This window comes from Vicugna pacos, chromosome 1 (assembly GCF_048564905.1).
Source record: "Vicugna pacos chromosome 1, VicPac4, whole genome shotgun sequence".
In the NCBI taxonomy this organism is placed as follows: domain Eukaryota; kingdom Metazoa; phylum Chordata; class Mammalia; order Artiodactyla; family Camelidae; genus Vicugna; species Vicugna pacos.
The window spans coordinates 53,642,837-53,667,579 of record NC_132987.1 but is presented as its reverse complement, the minus strand read 5'-3'; the positions used below and the strand labels follow the sequence as shown (position 1 = coordinate 53,667,579).

Sequence of the window (24,743 nt, the reverse complement as noted above, 5' to 3'; positions counted from 1 at the left end):
ACTCTCCCAAAAAACTGAAGAGGAAGGAACACTTTTGAACTCATTTTAGGAGATCAGCATTAACCTGAGAAGGGTACTTCAAGAGAACAAAATTAAAGGCCAGTATCCCTAGTGAATATGGATAGAAAAATCATCAACAAAACACTAGCAAACCGACTTCAACAGCACATTAAAAGGATCATACGTCATGATCAAATGGGATTCATCCCCGGGATGCAAAGCGGGTTCAACACACACAAATCAATAAATGTGATAAACTGCATTAAGAGAATTAAAGAAAAGTACTGCATGATTATCTCAACTGATTCAGAAAAATCATTTGGCAAAATTCAACACCTTTGCTGATTAAAAACACTCAACAAACTAGGATTGGAAGGAAACTACTTCAACATAAAGCTTCTATGTAGAAAAACACAGCTAACATCACACTCAATGGTGAACTTGAAAGATATCCCTCTAAAATCAGAAATAAGACAAGAATGCCTGCTTTCACCACTTCTATTCAACATATTATTAGAAGTCCTAGCCAGAGCAGTTAGGCAAGAAGAATAAAGGGCACTCAAATTGGAAAGAAACAAATAAAATTACCTCTGTTTTCATATATGATCTTATATGTAGAAACCTCTAAATTTAAATTCCACAAAAAACCTGTTAGAATAAACAAATTAAGCATAGTAGTAGGATACAGAATAATACACAAAAATCAGTTGTGTTTCTATACGCTAATAATAAACAATCCAAAAAGGAAATTAAGAAAATAATTCCATTTACTATAGCATTAAAATGAATAAAATACTTAGGAATAAACTTAACTAAGGAGGCGAAAGACTTGTATACTGAAAACTACAAAATATTGCTGAAAGAAATTAAAGAAGATAAATATAAACAGAAAAACATTCTGTGTTCATGGATTGGAAGATTAAATATTAAGATGTCCACACTATCCAAAGTAAGCTATAGATTCAGTGCAATCCCTATTAAAATCCCAATGGCATTTTTTGCAGAAATAGAAAAATCCACCCTAAAATTTATATGCAAGCTCAAGGGACCCTGATCAGCAAAAACAATCTTAAAAAAAGGACAAAGCTGGAGGTCTCCTACTTCCTGATTTCTAAACTTACCACAAAGGTACAGCAATCAAAACAATGTGCTACTCAAAAACAGACACAGACCAGTGGAAAAGAATAGAGAGCCCAGAAATAAAACCACACACCTAAAGTCAGTTAATCTTCAACAAAGGAGGCAAGAATATACAATGGAGAAAAGACAGTCTCTTCAGCAAGTGGTGCTGAGGAAACCAGACAGCCTCATGTAAATCAATGAAATTGGAACACTGCTTCACATCATACACAGAAAAACTCAAAATGGCTTAAAAACCTAAATACAACACATGACACCATAGAACTCCTAGAAGAGAAGATAAGCAAAACATTCTCTGACATGAATCGTAGGAATATTTTCTTAGATCAGTTTCCCAAGGCAAAAGAAACAGAAGTAAAAATAAACAAATGGGACCTAATTAAACTTAAAAGCTTTTGCACAGCAAAGGAAATCATAAACAAAAATAAAAAATACAGTCTATGGAAGGGGAGAAATATTTGCAAATGATGTGACTGATAATGGATTAATTTCCAAAATATACAAACAGCTCATACGACTCAATATCAAAAGAACAAACAACCCAAGTAAAAAATGGGCAGAAGACCTAAAAAGACATTTCTCCAGTGAAGACATACAGATGGCCAAAAGGCACTTAAAAAGATGCTCAACATCACTAATTATTAGAGAAATGCAAATCAAAACTACAATGAGGTTATCACCTCACACTGGTCAGAAGGGCCATCATCAAAAAGTCTATAAATAATAAATGGTGGAGAGGGTGTGGAAAAAATGTAGCCTCCTACACTGTTGTTGGCAATGTCAATTGATGCAGCTAGTATGGAAAACAGTATGAAGATTCCTTAAAAAACTAAAAATAGAGCTACCATATGATCTAGCAAACCCACTCCTGGGCATGTATCTGGAAAAGATGAAAACTCTAATTCGAAAAGATACATGCACCCTAATGTTCACAGTGGCATTTACATTAGCCAAGACATGGAAGCAACCTAAATGTCCAATGACAGATGAATGGATAAAGAAGATTTGGTATATGTATAAATATACACATAACAGGCTATTACTCAGCCATAAAAAAGGATAAATATTACCATTTGCAGCAACATGGATGAACCTAGAGATTATCATACTGAGTGAAGTAAATCAGACAAATGTTACATGATATTTTTACACACATCTTCATAAAAGCTTTATCCATAAAAGCCAGGAACTAAAAAAGTCCAAATGTCTATCAACAGCTAAAGTCATAAACAAATTATGGTATATCCATAAAATGAAAACATTACTCAGCAGTAGAAGGAATGAACTCTTGATATAGCAATGTGGACGAATCTCAAATAATTATGCTGAGTGAAAGAAGCCAAACCAAAAAAGTGTACATACTTATGGTTCCATTTATCTCAGTTCTAGAAAATGTAAATTAATCTGTTATGGCAAAAAGCCAATCAGTGGTTTCCAGGGAACACAAGTGAGGAATTGAGTAAAATTTTCATGGTGATAGATAGGGTTAGTATCTTGAATGTACTGATGGATTCCCAGATATATACATATGTTACACTTCATGCATAATTTATTTTGTATCAAATATACCTCAATAAAGCATTTAAAGAAATCTGTAGAATACAGCTAAAACAGTGCTCAAAAGAAATTTATAGTTTATGCTATTCTGGAAAACAAAGGTTTAACATAAAGAACCCAAGCTTCCAATTTAAGAAGCTAGAAAAAGATCAAAGTAAAACCAACTAAGTAAAAGGAGGAAAATAATAAGCATAAATCAGTGCAACTGAAATCGAACCAAACAGAGACATTAACGAAGCCAATGTTGGTTTTTTGAAAACATCAACAAAATAGATAAATTGCTTTTTGGAGTGATCAAGAGAACATAAATTACCAATATTCGAAATGAAAAGGACATATTACTGCCTGCAGCATTACTTACAGACACTTAAAAGACAATAGCGGGGAGGGTATAGCTCAAGTGGTAGAGCTCATGCTTGACATGCACGAGGTCCTAGGTTCAATCCCCAGTACCTCCTCCAAACAGAAATAAATGAATAAACCTAATTACCACCCCCTCATAAAAAAAGACAATAGCTTAAGAATAATTTTACGGCAATAAGTGAAGAGGACACATTCCTTAAAAAACAACTTATAAAATGGACCCAAGACAAAACAGGAAATATGCATAGCCCTATATTTATTCAAGAAATTGAAGTTGTTATTAAGTCTTCCCACAAAGAACTCCCAAGTCCACCTGGTTTCAGTAGTGAATTCTAGCAAATAGTAAGTACACAGAGACTCACATATGAAATCAGAATATCAACTTATTAACCTACATGGAAAAATAATTATAAGTAGTTCAATACATACTAGATACCATCTGTCTAGAATGACATAGAAGAGATAAAAGTACTGGGAAAGCAACTGAACTCAAGTTCACAAGCCTCTTCCAATTCTAACAGTCTATTTCTAAGAGCCTACAGTATAGATGATAAAGACATTGCCTATCACTGTGACACCAAGCTATTCAAACAGGACCATGCCACAGCCTTTTCTGCCTTTTCCCTCTGACTTTCAGAATAACTTAAGAAAACTCAGGGATCAAAACTGCTGGCTGTCCAGACTGCCCTTTCAGATCTAGCAGGTCCACAAAAATTAGACTTGAAAGTTTTTGCTCTAACATACCATGATATTAATACTCTGGAATTTACTCCAGATGTATGATGTAGCTTGCTAAACGTGATCCAATTTTAACTCCTGGTATGCTCTTTTGAAAGCAGAAAATACATTTTCAAAGCAAAGTAGATATTTAAGCTTAAAAAAATGACCTCATGAAAAGGATCTGCAGATTTTTAAAAACAAGCCAAGAACTAAATGTGGCGCTGGACAATTTATCTGAGAAAGCTGTTCTCTAGAGATTAAGTCAGAGAGTGTTTGAAGTGGCAACAGAAATGGTTTGGCATCATTTATGAAAGGTCTTATTTTTCATTTAACAGGATTCCTTCTGGAAATGCCTCAGGCAATGCAGCTTAAAAGAGACACTTTAAATCCAGGTGTGCAGACACTAGATCTGGGGATACAGATGATATAGTAAGCCATGGCCTTAATAATGCTAAACTTTTGTGATCTTTGTTAATAAAATGATTCGACTTAGAGAAGCAATCTGATCTGAAGTTTAATAGCAACAGGAATACCTTTCTTACCACCTTGCATTTTTTTTCAAAAAAGCCTTCACTTTTCTGATTACCAAAGGAATACATGTTCACTAATGGAAATTTAGAAAGTACAAAAGAGCAAAATAAAGCAAATAAAAATGACAGTCTATCCACACAGCAATAACTATTAACATTTGGAATCACACTGTTTTGTGATCTTTTCATGTAACATATTGAGAATGCTTATTTCACCAGATTAATACTCTTTGACGACATGATTTTTCTTGGCTATAAGCAGTCTGTTCATTGCATAGGTATACCATAACTAATTTAACCAAGTATTGGGAGGTTATTGGGACATTTAGGTTGTTCTAAAATTTTTTAATTATTTAAAAAATGCTGTCATAAGCATCCTTGTGTGACACTTGGCACACACTCTTCATGTGTTATTTCCACTGCACGGCATTCTTATATGATTCCCTGCTTATCTGTCCCTGCTTCTAAGGGTGTGGGCATTTATAAACATGTAGCAAATTTTTCTCCTGACAAGTAAGATGGATCCACAAATCTTTTTCTTATAATTCTTAAGTCCAAAAAGCTCTGAAGCCCAAAATGTTTCTTTTTAAAAACTTTTGGCACCAAAACCTGACCTGAACTGAAGTGAGGCCATTAATAGTTTTTATTTACCCTACATAAGCATGTGGTTATGGAATGTTGCCCTAGATTCCCGCCTCTGCCGCCCCCTGCTCTGGGAATGTTATGTAACATACAATATATGCACCGTATTACCTTTCTTTAGTACTTCAATGATGCCGTTTTATTGTCCTCTGGTTCCCTTCCCCCTTTTCATTAGAAGTCGCTCATTGTTACTGTCTTACTTCAGGCTGCTTTTAAGGTTTCCTCTTTATCTCTGGTTTTGGGAGTTTGATTATGTGTGTCTGAGTGTGGTTTTCTTTGTATTTATCCCACTAGCAGTCTGCTGAGTTTTTGGACACATGGGTCAATTTTTTTTTTTTTACCAAATGTGGGAAATTTTTAGTCATTGACCACTCCCTCTGCCCCAGACTCCTCTCTCCCCCCTCGCTTTTTAGAATCCTAGTGATATGTATGCTAGACTCCTTGATATTATTTCACAGGTTACCAAGGGCTCTCTTCACTTATTTTCAAATCTTTTAGTCTCTGTGCTTCAGTTAGGATTATTTCTATTGAACTGTCTTCAAATTTACAGATAACGTTTGTCTCAGTGTTAAAAATGTTGATATCTAATGAAATTCTCATCTTAGATTTTCTTTAGCTCTAGAATTTAAATTTGGTTTTATTTTATTTTAGAGTTTCCATCTATCTGCTGGGATTTCCCTGTGTATTCAATATTCTGCTTTAACATATTTAACATATTTATAATTTTTAAAGTCCTTGACGGCCAATTCCAATATCTAGGTATCCATAGGTCTGCTTCTACTGATGGTTTTTTCTCTTGATTTTAGGTTACATTTTCCTTCTTCCTATTGAGCCTATGATAGTTTGTGTTTTGGCTTTGTTAGAAAGCATTTAGTCTTGGAGCAGCCCTTAGTCCTAGGGCATGGTCCTGCTGCAGCTTCAATACAACAGCTGAGGTGTTTATCATTGCCTCTAATTTGGCAGAACTTGCACAAATTCAAATTCAACACTATGCTGCTGATATTTCTATCCAGTTCCTCAGTTCTCCTGAGGCTACTTTCTGCCTGGTTTCTTGAAGTACGGTTTTGTATGTGCAATTTAGAAACCTATAAAAATAATTTCGGGCTCTCTCTCCACTGAGTCCCTTCTTTCTGAGATTTCCTCTCTCAATTTACAGCTGCTTTGGTAGTCTTGAACTGTTTCTTCATCCTAGTAAGAGTACTACTTTATGTTTAAGCTCTATTCCCCCAAGGCAAATTGAGAAGTGCCCCACGGGGCAGGGTTAGAAAAGCTGCTTAAATATACAGCTCCCCTAGTTTGCTTCCCTTCTTTGAAGGTTGTGTTCCCAGCAGTTTCTGCCTGCTTCTGGTTGCTCTCTAAACAATTTTGTCTCCATTACTGTTATTGGTAAAAGGGTTGTCCAATTCAGGCTGCCCTGCCATTGGAATTCTGTATTACATTTCTTTAGATATTTTTTTCTATGCTATCCCTGCCCCTACTTCTTCCAGAACTACAGTTACATGTATATTTTGCTACTTGAAGTTGTTCCATAGTTCACTGGTGCTTTATTCATTTCTTCTCAGTATATGTTTCATTTAGGATAGTTTCTATTGCAGCACAGTCAAGTTCACTAATCATTTCTTCTGCAATGTCCATTATGCTGTTAATTCCACCCATGTGTTCTTCATCTCATACTTTGGAGGTTTAATCTCTAGATGTCTGACTGGCTCTTTATAACTTCCATATCTCTAATGTGTTCAGCCTTTCTCTAGCTTTTTGAACATATGGAATACAATTTTAGTAACTATTTCAATGTTCTTGTCTAATAATTCTATCATATTTGCCATTTCTGGTTCTATTTCAATGAACTGTTTTTTTTAAAGACTGTTTTTAAAGAGCACTTTCAGGTTCACAGCAAAACTGAGAAGAAGGCATAGAGACAGTGCATATATGCCATGTTCCCACAGATGCATAGCTTCCCTTATTACCAACATCTCCCACCAGAGTGGGACATTTGTTATAACTGATGATACATTACATCAACACATCATTATCACTCAAAGTCCACAGTTTACATTAGCATTCATCCTTGGTGTTGCACATTCCATGGCTCTGAACAAATGTGTAATGATATATATCCACTGTTACAGTATCATACAGAGTAATTTCATTGCCCTAAAAATCCTGTTCTACTTATTCATCCTTCCTCCCCTCTCCCTGGAAACCACTGATCTTTTTACTGTCTCCATAGTTCTTCCTTTTCCAGAATGGCATAAAATTGATTTTGTTTCTTTTTATGACTTGTATTTTGCTGCTTTCTTGCATGCCTTATAATTTTTCATCAAATGCCAGGCACTGTAAAATCTACTTTGGTTATTTTTGTAATCCTTAACATATTCTTGAACTTTGCTCTGTGACATTGTTAAAATACATGGAAATAATTTGATGTTTTTAGGTTTTGCTTTTAAGTTTTGTTAGGTGGGATCAAAACAGCAGTTAGTCTAGGGTTAACTTTTCCCCCAATATTGAGGTCAAAACCTTTGTCAGCACTCTCAGTGCTGCCCTGTGAATTATGATGTTTTCCAGGCTGGCAATATTCCTGATTCTATATGAATCTGGGGCACTGCTACTTGGAGTGGTTCTTTTTCTGGCTTTGAGTAGTTTCCTCATACACATGAGTAGGTCAGTATTGAACTCAAAGTTGCCTTCTGCAATCTCTGGAGCTCTCTGTCTGCGTAGCTCTCCCCTGTTCAATACTTTGGTCCTGTGAACTCCAGCCACTTGTCTTCCCTGGACTCCGAGCTCTGTCTCAACTCAGAGAGACTGATGAGTTCTGCCCTGATTCTTCTTCCCTGCTGTTTCTCAGGGGTCATTCTCCTTCACTGCTTGAGGTCAAATGTCTTGAGAATCATTGTTTTATATGTTTTGTCCATTTCTCCCCCCCTCCCCAAACTCCTAGTGCATCCTGTCAGAAATGCAAGTTCCTGTATTACCTTTCTGAAAAATAAAATTCTGAATTCTGAAACACATCTGGCCACAGGGATCTGGATTAAGGGACTGTGGACTTGTACAAATATGCATTCCCACTAGTAGTGCATAAAAGTAACTGTCTCCTTATATCCTTATCAATATAAATGCATATGTATTATTTAATATATGCCAGTTTAATACATATTTTTAAAAGTTTGCCAGTTTAATGTAAAAAATCACATCATATTGCTCTTTTAACTAGTATTTCTTTGATCACTGGTAAAGTTAAACATTTTTTCACATTTTATCAGGCAATAAAAAAATTTTTCTTAATGTCCTTTGTCCATATTTCCATCAAAGCATTAGTTTTATGTAAATTCTGGAAACACTTTCTTGGTACTATTGCCATCCATCGATCCCTTGGATACAAGCTTTTTCTGGATCAAGTGGAAATGAACAAATTTATAGAACTTTAAGAATCTGATTGTTACACTGCTCTGGCAAAGAGGTGGAGACTTGGCTGGTAACTGAGGTGTGGCTGTCTACCCATTTTCCACAATCAAAATCAATGGATGGATGGTATCAATCCCCTTGTTTTAAACCCTTCTTATTCTTTAAGAATATAAATTAAACCTTTTACTCGAGTCTCACAGGCTAATAAGGATCTAGCCTTGCCTACCTCTTGAACCTCATTCCTTGCCATGTTCTCCTTTAGTCACTATGTTCCAGACTGATCTTATTTCCGTTCCTTGAACAAGTTACTGCCCTCATCAGTTCCTTTGTGCTTGCTGTTCTCTTTTGCTTGGAATGTTCATCCCAAGGCTGTACCTTCTTATCCTTCAGATCTTAGCTAAAACATCATCTCTGCAGACAGATATTCCCTGACCACCTAATCCAAAGTAGCTTTCCCCTCTGTTCTTCCTATACCATTCTGTTCTTTCCCTCTACAGCACTCACATACCTATTACAATTTGAAATTATAGATTTGATAGTTTGTTTATTTAATTACTGTCTAGCTCTTTTACTGGATGGTAAGCGACATAATGTTGGGAACTGCTTTTTGTTGTTGTTGTTCACCAATATATACTTGGTACCAAGAATAGTGTTGGGCCCAAAGTAGGCATACATTATATATTGGCTGAAGTAATGAATCAGTTAATACTAGGGTATAATAACAAGATTATTGGAAAAATGGGCAAAAGTCTCCTCAAAAAGATTCATTTATACTAGGATCATTTATCACCTCTCTGCACTTCTGAGATATATTAATCTTCATTTAATTTGTAAATTTAATTTAGAATATATTCTTTTGAGAAATGCTGCTATCACCAGAAACTGAAATCTCATTTTTTAGCATTTAATTTGAATCTAACATATTTATAACAGGGAGCTAATATTCTTTTAAAGTGGACAAATGAAAACAGGGTATTAATATCAATGTTCCTATTTCATTAAACAGCATGTAAACCAAATCTCCAACTTATAGTGAGAATCCCAAATAAATTAGCATTGTACAGTGGTTAATGGAAAATGATGACCAGTGAGCATAAATAAATGTCATTTACTGAATAATTTCTTGGAAGTTGTAAACACTTCCATCTGACATTATTTCTAAATTTACCCCAAAGACAAAACATTTCTTAGACAACTCTGAAAACCAAGAAATAAAACCAACTCCAAGTGCCAGGGAAAATATCAGCTTATTTCTTTTAATTCTCTCCTGCTGTAATTATTAAAGGATGAGTAGGGAGCTATATGCTTATTTCCAATTCCCTTCTTCTTCAGATATTCACCTCTCACTGAAAAAACAAAACTCTGATATTTGACTAATATACCTAGTTCTCTACTAAGAAAGAATGATATATCCAAATCTTAAAAGATATTGAGCGATACATAATAAACTTTCAAATGAGTCTCTAAATGCTCTTGTTTATTTAAGCTTTAAAAGAAGTAACAACTGGAATGTTTCTGGTACATAATATGTTAGCTTATTACTTATTATTAGCTCTTAGCCCTGTTAATAATATACTAATGTTAAAACTAAAATCTCGTAAATCTTTGGTTATGCTTCTTTGAATTTATATCAAGTTGTCTGTTGACCAAGAATTATCATTTTTAAAGTGAATAGCAAGTTAATTTCTTCTAATACTAATCAATGCCAATGAAGGTGATTATTTGCTACTATAAATTTAATGAAAGAATAATCAAAGAAAAAAGTACTCTATTCTAATCTACTAGAATATTTGTTGAGAAGATATAATAGCATGATGAGTACTTCAGCTGAAATTAGTTTCTCCAGTGTATTTTATCTGTGGGAAATATGGAGAGAAAGCAAAACAGAAAATCAGACCTGCAAGGTCTACTCTTTGGACCTACATTTCAGACTGAGTTACTGTAAGCTTTGGGGGGAAGGGAGAAGATAAGGAAAGAAAGAAATTTGAGTCACTTCTTTCACATTTGCTTGCAAAGAATAAAATACTTATTCCAGAGGAAAGCAGGCTTTCTAGGGGAATAACTCCTATCAGACCTGCTGAGAGGCAATTGATCTGTCAGAGTTTTTGGTTATATATATTGACCAGTTGTGAAAAACAGAAATGAGATTAAGAGATGCAAGAAGAAAGACTTTATCCACCCAAACCACAATTTGAGGGTAACTGTTGCGTCCTGTTGAGTCAGAATCAGTAATTGAAGAAGTAAAAGTCAAGCTATAGAAAAGGATGAACTAAAAAGCTATTTGATAGAAGGATCACATTACAAAGGCAGTGAGAAGCTTCAAATGCATCTGGTATCTACTGGGGCAGAAAGCAGCAGGTGGAAGCTAACCTGCAATCTTAGCTTGATTTTGGAGTCACTGGGGCAGTCACCTCTGCTTCCTTCTGTGTACTGGTTAGGAACTTAATGACCAAAGCTGACAGATTTTCAAAGAAAATTAAGAGAGCAAAGTAGAACTTTCATGAAATTAAGTTTGATAAAAACTATCATTTACAGACTTAGTATTATCATTTAAAATTCTCTTACAGTTAAAAATGTGAATGGCTCATACAACAGTAAGAAATCTTAATTAGCACAGCCAACATGGTATGATATATTTTAGAAATCAGCTTTACTAGGTTTCAATAAAGCCAGAATGCTAAAAATAGAACAGACTAGACTAGAGGCAGAAAACTGAGAGTGATGATGGTTCTAAAAACTTGAATTCAAATATTGGCCCTCCCTCTCTGATCTTCATACAGTTCCTTCAGCTAAGGTTGTTGTGAAGATTAGCATAAACACATAAAAACCATATATTTGATAAATTTCATTTTCTCTTTCCTTGTGTTACTAAACCACTAGATCTTTTTACAATATCTTAGTAAGAAAAATAAAGGAGACAGACAGCTAGAGGAAAATTTAAGAAATCCAAAATAATTCTCCTCCTAGCTTACTTCATTATTAGGAAGAATCAAACAGAGATTTTTAAGAGGATCTGATTAGTAATCTCACTGGAGTTTCCTAAAGAATAAAAAGGTTGAATCACCTCTCCTGCCCTGCAGACTGGGATAGCCTCAGAAATAAAGCTGCCTTTAATGTACAGGTCCAGTTTCAAAATAATTTCCCTTCTCTCAATGCTCTGAGAGAAGGCAGGAGGAAAGTCAATAGATTATTGTCATTCTTCATTGTGTGAGATGTGGGGATGTGGGAACACGGCAACCAATGTAATATATTAATTGGCTTCAAAATTCAAAATGCATCCGTGAAAAATTTCTCAGTAAAACATGAAATAAAAGGAACTTCCTAAACATGATATAAAGGTTACAGACAAAAATCCTATAGTTATCATTATATTTAATGAAAAATTGAACACTTTCCCCCTAAGATCAGTAACAAGCGCAAGGATGTCTATCTTCAACATTCTCATTCAACATTGTACTGGAGGCCAATGCAATCAAAGAAAGAAAGAAAGAAAGAAAGAAAGAAAGAAAGAAAGAAAGAAAGAAAGAAAGAAAAGATGTAAGATTGAAAAGGAAGAAATAAAACAGTCATTATTTGCATATGATATGATTGTCTCATGCAGAAAATACCAGAGAATCTATTAAAAAATATTAGACTAGTAAGTAAGCTTAGTAAGGTCACTGGTCACTGGATACATGGTCAATACGCAAATATAAACAGTATTTCTATATTCTAGCAATGAACAATTAGAAACTGAAATAAAAAACAGTAAAAATTCAATAGCATCAAGTCATTAAATACTTAGAAATAAATCTTACAAAACATACACAGGATTTATATGCCAAAAACTACAAAACAATGATGAAATAAATCAAAATGATTTAAATAAATTGTGAGATATACCATGTTAATGGACTGGAAGACTCAGTATCATTAAGCTGTCAACTCTCCCCAACTGATCTATATATTCAACACAACCCCAGTAAAATCCCAGCATGATTTTTTTTTGTAGAAATTAACAAGCTGATTTTAAAATTTATATGGAAAAGTAAATAGAATAGCCAAATGTGAGAAAGAAGTTTAAAGTTGGAAGACTCACACTACCTGATATTCAGATTTATTACAAAGACATTGGAGAAAAGATAAATATATAGATCAATGGCATAGAATAGAAAGTCTACAAATAGACCCACACATACGTGGTCAATTGATTTTTGACTAAGGTACAAAGGCAATTCAATGGATATCCATATGCAAAAGAAAGAACCTCAATCTTTATCTCATGTCCTACTGAAAATTAACTCCAAATGCATCAGTAGTTGCCAGGGGTTGACGGTGGAGGGAGAGGCTGACTACAAAGAAAAGTGGTTGTCAAAACTTGCAGAAGGTGAATTTTGCTGTTTAAAAATTATGTATTAGAATATATAATTTCATACATAATACATAATTATAGTTTTTAAAAAGCTATTTTTTGCCTCTAAGGACTAATTAGGAAGAAAGAAAAAAAAATCTAGTTGGTAATATCCAGGCATATAACCCCAAGTTGTTTATGAAAAGGATATAACTGAAAGAGGAAAGAAATTGAAGTGCCCCAAGATGTAATGCCTTATGTATCTGCATAAATAAAGGTTCCCCCATCTGCATTTGTATTCAGCTTGGAAAGATAGTAGAAATCACAGAACCTATCTTTCCTTTCCTAAATGCAAACAAGGAAGCATTATGATTAGTTAGTAACATTTTCCATCTGGAAACCACACTGAACATCTGTACCTGTAATGTCCTGCAGACATGTCTAACTCCAGCAATGAATTCTCTACCCTATTCCCAAATATGTTGTCTGTTTATTACTTTAAATCTCAGTAAATGGTACTACCATCCATTTGGCTGCTCAAGCAAGAAATCTGAGTGCTATCTTTGACTCCTCCCTCTGTCTTACCTCCTCCATTCAACCAATTTATCACCAAGTTCTGATAATTGTCTTTCAAGGATAGCATCTCTGCTGTAAGCAGAAAAGAGTACAGAACTAGAAGGTGAGCATAACTGAATCTAGAAGGTGAGAGTGGTATAAGATGAAGCTAGTGAGATAGGCAGGGACCATATTATTCTGATATTTGCAAACGTCTCAAACACATCTCAAATATACATTCTGTACTCCATCCTAAATTTCACCATTCTAGTATAAGTTACCACTTCTTTCCTCAAAATTATTTTAATATTCTTGGTCTCCCTACATTCATTCTTGCTTCCCTTTCAATTCATTTTCTGCACTGCAGTTCTTTTAAAAATATTATTCTAAAAAAAATACTACTTGATCAAATCATATCATTCCTTCTTTAAAACCTTTAATACCTTCTCTATTTCTTTAGCACAAACAATGAAAATAATACGGTCCCTGTTTACCTACTAATCTCACCTAATACCATTCTCTTTCACCCTCTAGATCCAGTCATACTCAATGTCTAGTTCCATGCTTTTTCCTGCTTCACAGTAGGGATGCTTTATGTTTGTTTTACATATTAATCCCTTTGCTTGGAATACTCCTCCTCCTGCCCACCCTTCCACTTAAACTTTATCTTCTTTTTTTCCTTCAGGGGCAGCTAAAATGGCACTTCAAGGAAGTCTTCCATGATCTCCTATGTCTAGATTTAGGTCTGTTCATTATCTGCTCTTATAGTATAGTTCATCTGTAAGTACCTGTGGTATAATAAAAAAATATTATTTGGTCTTTGTCCCTGTTTCCCATTACACAGTTCCTAAACCTCTTGGACTCCTGAGTGATGAGTGCCTTTTGTATGCTAATGAGATGACTGGTGTCTGGGGACCCCTAGATCGCTTCAGGATGGCAGCTGGTCACCAGGAGTATCAAGCCATGATTAGAGGGTTGGAACTTTCAGTTCTCCCCTCCCCATCTTACCCCCATCCCCACATCTGAGGAGGGGAGAGGGGCTGGATATTGAGCCCAATCACTAACTGCCAGTGTTTAATCAATTATGGCTATGCAGTGAAACCTCCAGTAAAACTCCCTAACTGTCCAGGTTCAAAAAGCTTCCAGGCTGGTGAGTACGCTGATGTACTGTGAAGATCGTGTGCCAGGAGAGGGCACAGAAGCTCTGGGCACCCTTCTTCCCTCATGCCTTGTCCTATGCATTTCTTTCATTTTGCTATTCCTGAGTTGTATCTTTTATAATAAATGGGTAAATGTATTTTCTTAAGCTCTATGAGTTGCTCTAGTGAACTACTGAAACTGGAGGAATGGGTCATGGGGACTCCTAAATTTGCCAAGTCAGATAGTAGTGTGTGTAATCTGCACACCCCATTTGTAACTTGTGTCTGAAATGAGGACAGTCTTATGGGAATGAGCCCTTAAACCTGTGGAGTCTGACGCTGAGTCCTGACAGTGAGTGCCAGAATTGAGTAACTGGACACTCAGTTGATGTCCAGAGAATTGACAGAACCGGTGTCAGAATTGGTGTTGGAAAAGACATCATGTATTTGACATCAGAAAGAACTTGAGAATGCTTATTGAAAATCTATTCATAATTTCATTGGTCATAAATTCCGTAAGACAAATGTCTTCTCTACTACTGTCTCCCCAGCACAGTGCCTGGCATGCTGTGCCGTATCTACTGAATGAATATATAAATTAATGCCTACCACTGGAGTGTAGAAATTCTCAACTGTTACCTGGGAGAAGCTAGGTCAGGGTTTTTTCTCCGGGATCTGCTTCTGATTTAACACTGAAAGCTGATGAAACAGACAGAAAAAAAGCAGCAGGTCCAACTTTTCACTATGCGATGTTAAGGTCAACTACAGGATAGGGTGGCATAGAGGGAGGAGCAGGAAACAGCAAATGTGGAACCACTTCTCACTTTGAAGAGGAAGTACATTTAGAACAGCATGGGGTGGGGTGGGGGTGGGAAGAGCTCAGTGGTAGAGCACATGCTTAGCATGCACGAAGTCCTGGGTTCAATCCCCAGTACCTCCATTAAAAGAAGGAAGGAAGGAAAGAAAGAAAGAAGAAAAGAAAGAGAGAAAGAGAGAAAGAGAGAAAGAGAGAAAGGAAGAAAGGAAGAAAGGAAGGAAGAAAGAAAGAGAGGGAGGGAGGAAGGGAGAGAGAGAGAGAAAGAAAGAAAGAAATAAAAAAGAGAGAGAGAAAGAAAGAAAGAAAGAGAAAGAGAGAAAGAGAGAAAGAGAAAGAAAGAAAGGAAGGAAGGAAGGAAGGAAGAAAGAAAAAAGAAAGAACAGCACAACGACCAGGTCACAGCTCTAGTAGCTGCTCCTCCTCCACACTGAGCCCCTTGTGTTGTCAAGTTATGTTCTCCTAAAAGTTACTAAGCAGCAGAGTTCAAGCTCTGCTCTACTGCCTGCTGAAAAAGGAAAAAGGAAAGTCTGTAAAATAAACAAAATTGTATCTAGTCCAAAGGCAATGAAAATTTCTCAAATGAACACTATTGCATCAAATTCTTTGAAGAAAGTTACCCAGCTGGGAAAACCGTGCACAGAGCATATGTGTATGTACCTTGTCTGTCAGCTGTGTTTAAAAGTGATAGCTCTGCACTCTTCAGCACATACGGGCGTTCATTAGTACCAGAGCATCTGTACTTGCTGACCTCTTACTTAGGAAGGCTCATGGGCTTACATCCTCTCTGTTCAATTAGAACTTAAGGTTTTTTAAGGGCAGAAAATGTTTTCTGTTTCTCTTAAATCCATTTTTTATTGCTGGACAGAGAGGAGATAACTCCGAATACTAAACAAAACTCAGTGGAAGATGTCATACACTGGAGACCCACCAAGTAAATTTGCTGAGGCCTATAGGACCTGAAGGAAATGAGGCCAGGCCTAAAGATGCTGTTAAGAAAAGACTATCTTCATCTTGCCACAAAAACAAGTCTTACCTGTGATGGCGTTATCCTTCCCTTTTTAATTTCAGATGAATTTTCACTTAACTTTCCTACTTTGTTACTTGAGCTGCATTTGTAGCATGTCCATCTCGTTTGTCCTTCAATTTCTATGGTGCACTCTTTGTTTTGCAGACAGAATGAGTGATACAAATGACCACAGCTGCAAAATGAAGGCAATCAAATTACACTTTTCATTGTCATAAAGTCATAAACATAAGTTATGTTAGAGTATATTTATGAGTGATAAATATTTCTAATAAGCTGGAATGCACTGAGGCTGTATAGGTTAAGAAACAAAAAAGGAGATTTACTTGGTGCTGTCCTCTCTTTTTTAAAATTCAGACTCACATACTCGTACACTTAAGTTGTAAGTACGAATAGCATCACAGTTCTTTGACTCCAAGCCACCAGGGGATGAGCTGAACTTCTGTTCATTTCTCAAATTACGAAGCATTTTTAGACAGTTTGGAAAAAAGTCAATTGGGGAAAATTATAATTGTATAAGTAGCTTGATAATAACATGAGTAGTCTGCCTCATCAAATTCAAGAGTCATGACTCAGTAACAAGCATGTACAAAAATGCCAGTGCTACAGTAAATTCTAACATTATTCCTATGAAGAAACTCCCTATGGATTACACTGTGTTACCAAACAAGCATCCCAGAAGTGAGTGTTGAGAGTCTCAGTCACCTTTACCGATTCCTCCTCATTTCTTCAATCTGAAATGTTGGACCACCTCAGAAGTCAATCCTTTTTTCTTCTATAGTCTTTATAATCTATCTTTTCCCCTACCCTTTCTTTCTCTGTCTCTCTCTCTATATATATATACGTACACACACACATATATATACATACACATACATACATCCTTTCTCTTCCATAATCTCCTTTCTAAGGAGCCATCATCCTTGCTCCTTTAGTGATTACTTCCAGTTCCATAGCTTTAAAATACTGCCTACATGCCGATGACTGCCAAATTTATACCTTCAGCCCAGACTTCTCTCCTAAGCCCCATCTGTCTCCTCAAGCTCTACTATGGATGTCTAATAGGCATCTTAAATTTCACACACCCTAAACCAAATTCTTGATTTCCACCCTACTCCACCCCACTGCACATTCTCATCCAACTTTCCACATCTAAATAAATGGCAACTATATTCTTCCAGTTTCTCAAGCCAAAAATGATTCTCTTTCTTTCACATCTCACATCCAATCTATAAACATATCTTATCAGCTCATCCTTCCCAATATATCCAGAATTCCACCGCTTCCTACCTCATTACAATCACCCCAGGCCACCTCTCACTTGGATTACTGCCATAGCCTAACTGGTCATTCTACTCTCACCCTTGACCTTCACCACAGCAGTCAAACTGATCCTTAAGACAGGTCAGGTCATGTCAACCCTAGCCTCAAAACCATCTGATGGCTTTTCATCTCAGATTAAGAGTTTAACTCTTTATAATGACCCAGTTCCTACATGACTTGGCTGCTCCTCTTCCTCTCATAAGAGAAGTCATCTCTTATCATTCTCCCTTCACTCTGCCCAGGCAACACTAGGCCACTCACTCACTATCTGTCAAGTACGCCAAGCACCTGCCTCATGGTTTCTGCACTTGTTGATCCTCTGTCTGGGGCACTCTTTCCTTGACACTGCACGGCCACTTCCTTCAGGTCTCTGCTCAAATGCCACTTAAATTTCCCTAACAGCTCTTTATAAATTAGTAGCTCCCAACATTCTCTTTCCTGTACACCATGTTTTATTTTATTTATGGTAATTATTACATTTTTATTAATTTTTAGCTTCTCAGCTCAGTCACCTTAACAGTGAAGCTTTCGCTGATCACTCTACATAAAATATTTTCCCCCACAAACACTTTATATCTCACTTAACATATTTTATCTTTTTTCCATACAGGTAGAGTTGGATTTTCCTACTTGGATTTTAATTGGAACCTCAAAATTAACACCTCTAAGACAAAATTCTTAATTTCCCAAGCTCCTCGCGTCTGTTCCCCCTCGTCTTAGAGGATGGTACCACATTCATCCAGTTTCCATGGCAGTCACTATCTGGCATTTTACTTGTTTTTCTGCCTGCTTCTTTCACTACAGTGTAAATGCCACGAGAGCAGACTCTTTGTTTTGTTCATATAGTACACTATCCCCTTGAACAGTAACTGGCATATAGCAGGTGCTCAATAAATATTTGTTGAATGGGCTCTTTGTATGATGAGAACTACTTTCCCTTCCAACCACCAGATCTATCCATCTTCCTGTATCTATAATAACAGAAGCTAACACTTACACAGTGCTTACTATATGTCAGCATGGTTACAAGTGTCTTATGTAAACTATCCCGTTTAATCTTCACAAAACCCTATGGAGTAGATACAACTGTTATCCTAATTTAAAGATGAAGAAACTAAGATGTAAAGAGATTAAATAATTTGTCAAAGTCTCACAGCTAGTAAGTGGCAGAGTCAGGATTTGAACTCAAGGAGTCTGGCTCCAAAGTCCATCTTACATTGCCTGTAACCATATATTCTGGATGAGCTGCCTGCTCCTGAGATCAAAGCTTCCACTTTTGCACTAGACTTCTGTCTTTGCACTGTGGCTTTAAATATCATTTATATGCTGACAGTTTCTAAATTTATATTTCCAGGATATGTCTCCAGGTTTCTGACTAGAGTAACTGTCTACCTGACATTCCTAGTTGGATGTTTAATCAGCATCTCAAACCTAACACATCTAAGACAAAATCCTTACATTTTCCCAGCTCCTCAGGCCTGTTCCTCCTCATCTCAGAGGACGGTACCACATTCATCCAGTTGCTCAGGCCGAAGATGTTTTTCCATCAGTTCATATTTAATACATCAGCAAGTTAGCTCTTCCCTTAAAATACATTCTGCACCTTCACTCCTACCTCTCATTTTGCTCAAATGTCACTTCCTTGGAGATGTTTTTCCTCATTATGGTATCTTAAAATAGCACTCTCACTCAGAACACTTCTTCTTTCTATCCCTTACCCTGTGTTTTATTTCTCTTCATAGCTCTTATTACTCTGTTTATGTATCATCTGACCTCCCTAACACCCTTTCCTCCTGACTCCCATGCAGAATGTAAGGTCTACGAGGGCAGGAACTTTGCCTTGTTTTGTTCACTGCCAGAATGACCACCTGGGGCTGTGTGTCCACGTATATTCCTGCCTGGCAATACCACACATGCACACACACCACACATGTAACATTTCCTTCTCTCTCTTACCTAAAGACAATAATTTCATCAGCCATTTCTTGGCGTCTCTTGTACTGCTGCAAACAAATAGAGCAGTAATCCTGCTTGGGATTCAGTCCTCTGGTGACGGAAGCTCTCAGGTTACACAACGACCAATGGAGATCTTGGTTTAGAAGGCTAGTAGTTGTTTCCAGCAGGGTCTATGAAAGACCAAAACAACAACAACAAAATGGTTTATAAAGAGAAAGAGACAGAGGGAATGAATGAGGATTATAGCACTTGGCTCATTTTCAACCACAAACAATTGATTTGGAATACATTATAATGACATAAAATTGATCAAACAAACATCAAAATACCCCAGACTTAAGTGGTTAACTTTAATGTGCAGAATAATGATAAGTTATACATTAAGATTCTTAAAATAATTATTCAAAAGCTGTCACTAGTTTCTACTCAGAAATGTAGATGTCATTCTGTGGGGCTTAATTCAGTACTGATAGCTTTCAAATGACTAGATAAACCCAAATCTATCTATTTACTACATTTATATAATAAGTTCTCTCTGTATGGCTCAAAGTTGTGCTATAACAAATGAAAAAAAGCCCTGATTTTTCAAATAGAAACTGCATCCATAGCAATATTTCACATTAACCTTTCACTGGGAAAGCTAATGGCCATTACTCAGTTTCATCTCCCTTGGGCAGAGAGATCACATTTTCCTCATCAGCACTTACAAGTCATTTGAATCTACTCAAGAGTGTGACATTTGTCATTAAGTCACATAAAGACATTTCACAGCTATCACATTAAGTCATTTTAAGGCTCCCTGTGCTTATAAAGTATTATTTCCTTAGTACATCTCATTCTCAACATTCATATATACCATTTCAATGTGCACTTGAATTCTTTTTTTGTCAGTCCCAAAGGGGAAGATACACTGTTCACCCTCCTTGCTACACAGTCTGACCCTTTAACTTTATCTGTAATGCAGAAATTTTAGTTCTAATGGTCTGTTTTAACTCTTTCCAATCAACCTCATCTTTTTCTCTTCCAAAGTTTGCAAAAATGTTTTGCCTTGCACTCAGCTTTCCTTCTGCTGTCACGGAGCCCGTGCCTGCAGGGGTATCAGCTTCCCTGGGCTATGCTTAGCAAAACTGCAATTCTTACTACATCCTAACAAAAGCTCTGTGCAAAAGCTTATAATCTTAATTGGGTCCCATTTGTTAGTTTTTGCTGTTATTTCTATTGCCTGGGTAGACTGCCCTCGGAGAACACTGCAGTATATGCATGACTGGGACATTGTGCTGTTCACCAGAATATGACAAATTATAATTGACTGTATTTCAATTAAAATAAAAAAAAAGCTGTCACCCAAATTTTTCTTTTTCTCCTATTAAAAAAACAGACGTTGTATCTAACATGCCTAAATGGCACTTTTCCTAGGTTGCTTCAAGAGTCACACTGAAGTATAAGAAGAAGAAGGAAAAAAAAAAAAAAAACTACACCAATCTGGCTCTTACTGAGAATTAAAGCTACAGGCAGGCAGTTTGGGGTTGAGGGAAGACTAATGACCATTTCTGGTTAGTGGCAATTATCTGTTTTAGAATTTTTTTCCCCCTACAAATCCCCAAATCCCAATTTATCCCTCCCATTTCAGAATGTTAAAAAGAACACTCATTTAATTTTATTTTGCAATTTTCTATACTCATGCTGATTCTTCCTTTTCATGGGTTATATCTCTGCATTCCATTATTTTCCCAGAAAGTTTCTTACGTTTTTCATTTGGGAAAAAAAGTATTTGTCCCACTGCCAATGAAACAAAAGAATGAAATGAATCCAAACTTGATGCATTTCCACATCCTAGAATATATGGTTATGTGCGTATAAAACATATATTAATTAGCAGCAAGAAAAATTTTAAAATTAAAAAACCACACATTTCAATCTAGTAAACTTCCACAAAACAGACGGTAATTTTTAAAGAAAAAGTATAAATGCAAAGAAAAAAGAAATCGCTTCTTTCTACCTTATGAGCTTAGAAGTAGAAAGTACTTTACCTGTTCATAGTTAAAGGTATCCAGCATTCCCAGAATAAGTCCCTGGATTTCTCCAAGTTTTCCTTTTCCATAAACTGGGTCCTAATTGGAAAAAAGTTGCAAAAAATTATATTCTTGGTATTTTAAAATTACTTTAAAATATAAGTTATCTGAAAAAGCCAAATACTCTTAAATATTTGCCTGTAGTCACAAAATATTTATTCTTCCATGAACATTCCACTGGAAATGCACATCAGTCTCCTCTGGCCATCAAAAATATTTTGGAAAACTAAATAAAATTTAAATGATCCAAGTCCCTTGCTTGACAAACTTCTTTGCAAGTCTAATTAAATTTTACTCTGGTTTTGTTTCTACAGCAAGCTTCCTTTCCTTCTTCACATTAACCATCACCCATCCCCCTCTGAGCTCTTATTTATCCACTGCATCAAAGCCAATGTACTCATGAATACCCAGAACTTGTCAACTCCTCCTGCGACCCCTATTTGGCTACCTCCTGGTCCAACCAACTAAGTCATGTCAGTTCAGGAGATCAGTATCTTGATCAAGAAGCAAGTTTCAATTTTCCAAAGCTTTTCTCAATAAGCTTTTCATATGAGATATGCTAAGTAACTTATCATAAACAATTGGAAAACTATTGATGTATACAAAAACAAAACAAGTCCAACCACCCAAAGATAAACACTTTTGATATTTTGAGGTATATTCTTCCAGTCTTCTTTCTGGGAAAGGAAGGAGAGGGATGTATTTCTTAGTGTACAAAATCTGACTATTTCACATGAAACTTTTGTAACTTTTTAAACTTAATAGTATATTGTGGGCAGTTTCCTATATACTTCATAATTACAGAGATGAATCATGTGAAAATACCATGTGTTATCCAACTGTTCTCTGTTGTTGGGGATTTAAGTTTATCTCCTCACACCCCACCCTTAAATCCCACCATTATAACACAAGTGGCTGTAAATTTTGGTCTGAATCTGACTCTTTCTTGAGAGGAGATTTCAAGAAAGGAAATGAATTATAGACTCAAAGAGTATTTTTATGGGTACTGATATATGTTCACCCTTGAACAACACAGGTTAGAACTGAGTGGGTCCACTTATACGCAGATATTTTTCCCCCAAAAATATATTCAAAAAATTTTTTTGAGATTTACAACAACATGAAAAAAACTCCCAGATGAACCACATAGCCAAGAAATTGTGGAAAAATTAAGAAAAAGTTAAGTATGTCATGAATATATAAAATGCACGTTGATACTAGTCTACCCTTACATAAGCATAAGGTGACTAATATTTAATACAAAATTAATAATCTGTTAGTTTTCTTACTGTTTTATAACTCCACTTTTAAAGAATTACATTACCGTATAGTGTGCCCCTTTCCCTCCCCGCTGTTTTGCATCATGTAAGATAATACTGATGTAGGTACTGACAGACAGACAATTCATCTTGTAAATAGATGATGTAAGGTGTTGATAAATACAGTACAGTAAATGTGCTTTCTCTTCTTTATGATTTTCACTAACATTTTCTTTTCTCTAGCTTACTTTATTTTAAGAATACAGGATATACTACATATAACATATAAAAAATGTGTTAGTCAACTGTTTGTGTTATTGGTAAGGCTTTCGGTCAACAGCAGGCTACTAGCAGTTAAGTTTTGGGGGAGTCAAAAGTTATACATGGATTTTCGACTGTGCGGGGGGCGGGGTCTGTGTTCCTAACCCCCGCATTGTTCAAGGTCAACTGTATTGCCTAACCGCTTTACCAGAAAGTTGTGTTATGCAATTTTTATCTCCATTAGAACATTTGTGCACCCATTTTACTGCACCTTTGGCTAGGCTGGGAATTATAATAAAAATTTTGCTACCAAATGAATAGGAATCCAACTACATGGTAATGATAAAAGTAGTTGCTATTTATTAAGTGGGCAGTATATGCCAAGCACAATGCTAAGCACTTTGTATTTACCATATCACTAAATTCCTTCCAGAACATTTATAAATGAAGAAATTCAGGCTTGAGAAGTAAAATAAAATTCTCTGAGAACACAACACCATTAAGAAGGCGAGCTGGGACGGGAATCTAGGTACTTCAGAAACTATGTTTTTAACATGCTGTACTGGTCTCCCAAGTATGGAACATAAACCAATAAACCAATGTTTGCTAGATAATATGGGTAACAAATATGAATAACTAAATGATAAACTAATATTTGCTGAAAATGGGTATGGGTAACATTTCCGGTTACTTCTTAGGGAGTAAGGGTTATTAAAATCTTGTTACAGTAACTGTGAGTTGAGATGTTAAGAAAGAAAAACGATTGTGGAGCAGGAAAAACTTAGAAGAAAGGTTCAGAAATCTGAAAAGAAATTTTGCCTTCCTGCCCTTATACAAGGTAGAGTTAGGATTTACATTTTTTTTCTCTTCTATGCTTGAAGACTGGATAGATGCAGTTTCTAATTAAGATCAGTTTTCAGTACTTTCAGTTGGTCGAGAGCAGCACAATCATCTGTTGTAGGTTCCTTGTCCCTGATGCTGAGGTTATGCTGAAGAAGTCAGATGTAGTTAATAACTACACATTTGTGTACTAATTAACAAGTTTATTTTGGGCTTGAACAGATCACCTACGCTTACTGGGGAAATTTCTGTTTCACAGCTCAAGATGGTATCACTAAGCTAAAGATATCTGTCAAATATGTGGAGAGCATTTGCAAAAGCCAAGACTATAGGTATCTCAGACTGACTCACTCTTCATTAGAAAAACAACTCAGGCCATATATCCATGAGATTATCTTTTAATTTTCTTTGCATAAAAACAGAACCATGTTAATGCTTCTGAACTTACACTCAGTTATACTTTTGGTCAAGCTCTTAGTAAATACACTTACTTTTCAAAGTATAATGGACGGTGTAATACCTTCTAAGAACGCTGTAATATCTACTATGTCCATCCAATACACTAGTACAGCTCTAGCATAGAAAAGCTCTGTCATTTGTTTATGACAAGGGTGGTTTGGAGAATGAAGAGGTTTTGAAAAGGTTAAATTCTGGGAAAAAGAAGAAATCTTTATAGGTCATGCCTATATTTATATCAGTACATTTCACTTTAAAATACATAATTTAAAAGCAAAATCATGAAAATAACCTCACGCTGAGACAACATATAAATTATAGAACGCAAAAGGGAACTCAAGGCTTCTGGCACAGTGT

The 24,743-nt window shown here is 35.9% G+C and overlaps 1 protein-coding gene across 3 annotated transcripts in view; it reads right to left on the bottom strand.

Annotated features, from left to right (window-relative positions):
* VPS8 (VPS8 subunit of CORVET complex) overlaps positions 1–24,743 on the bottom strand; it is a 223,960-nt gene that overhangs the window by 27,862 nt on the left and 171,355 nt on the right. For all 3 annotated transcript variants that reach the window (XM_006201017.4, XM_072962166.1, XM_072962169.1), the window contains 3 exons: positions 21,529–21,609; positions 19,499–19,668; positions 16,229–16,394 (listed from right to left, as the gene is read on the bottom strand). In XM_006201017.4, coding sequence (XP_006201079.1) covers positions 16,229–16,394; positions 19,499–19,668; positions 21,529–21,609 — 417 coding nt within the window. The remainder of the gene's footprint in view (positions 1–16,228; positions 16,395–19,498; positions 19,669–21,528; positions 21,610–24,743) is intronic.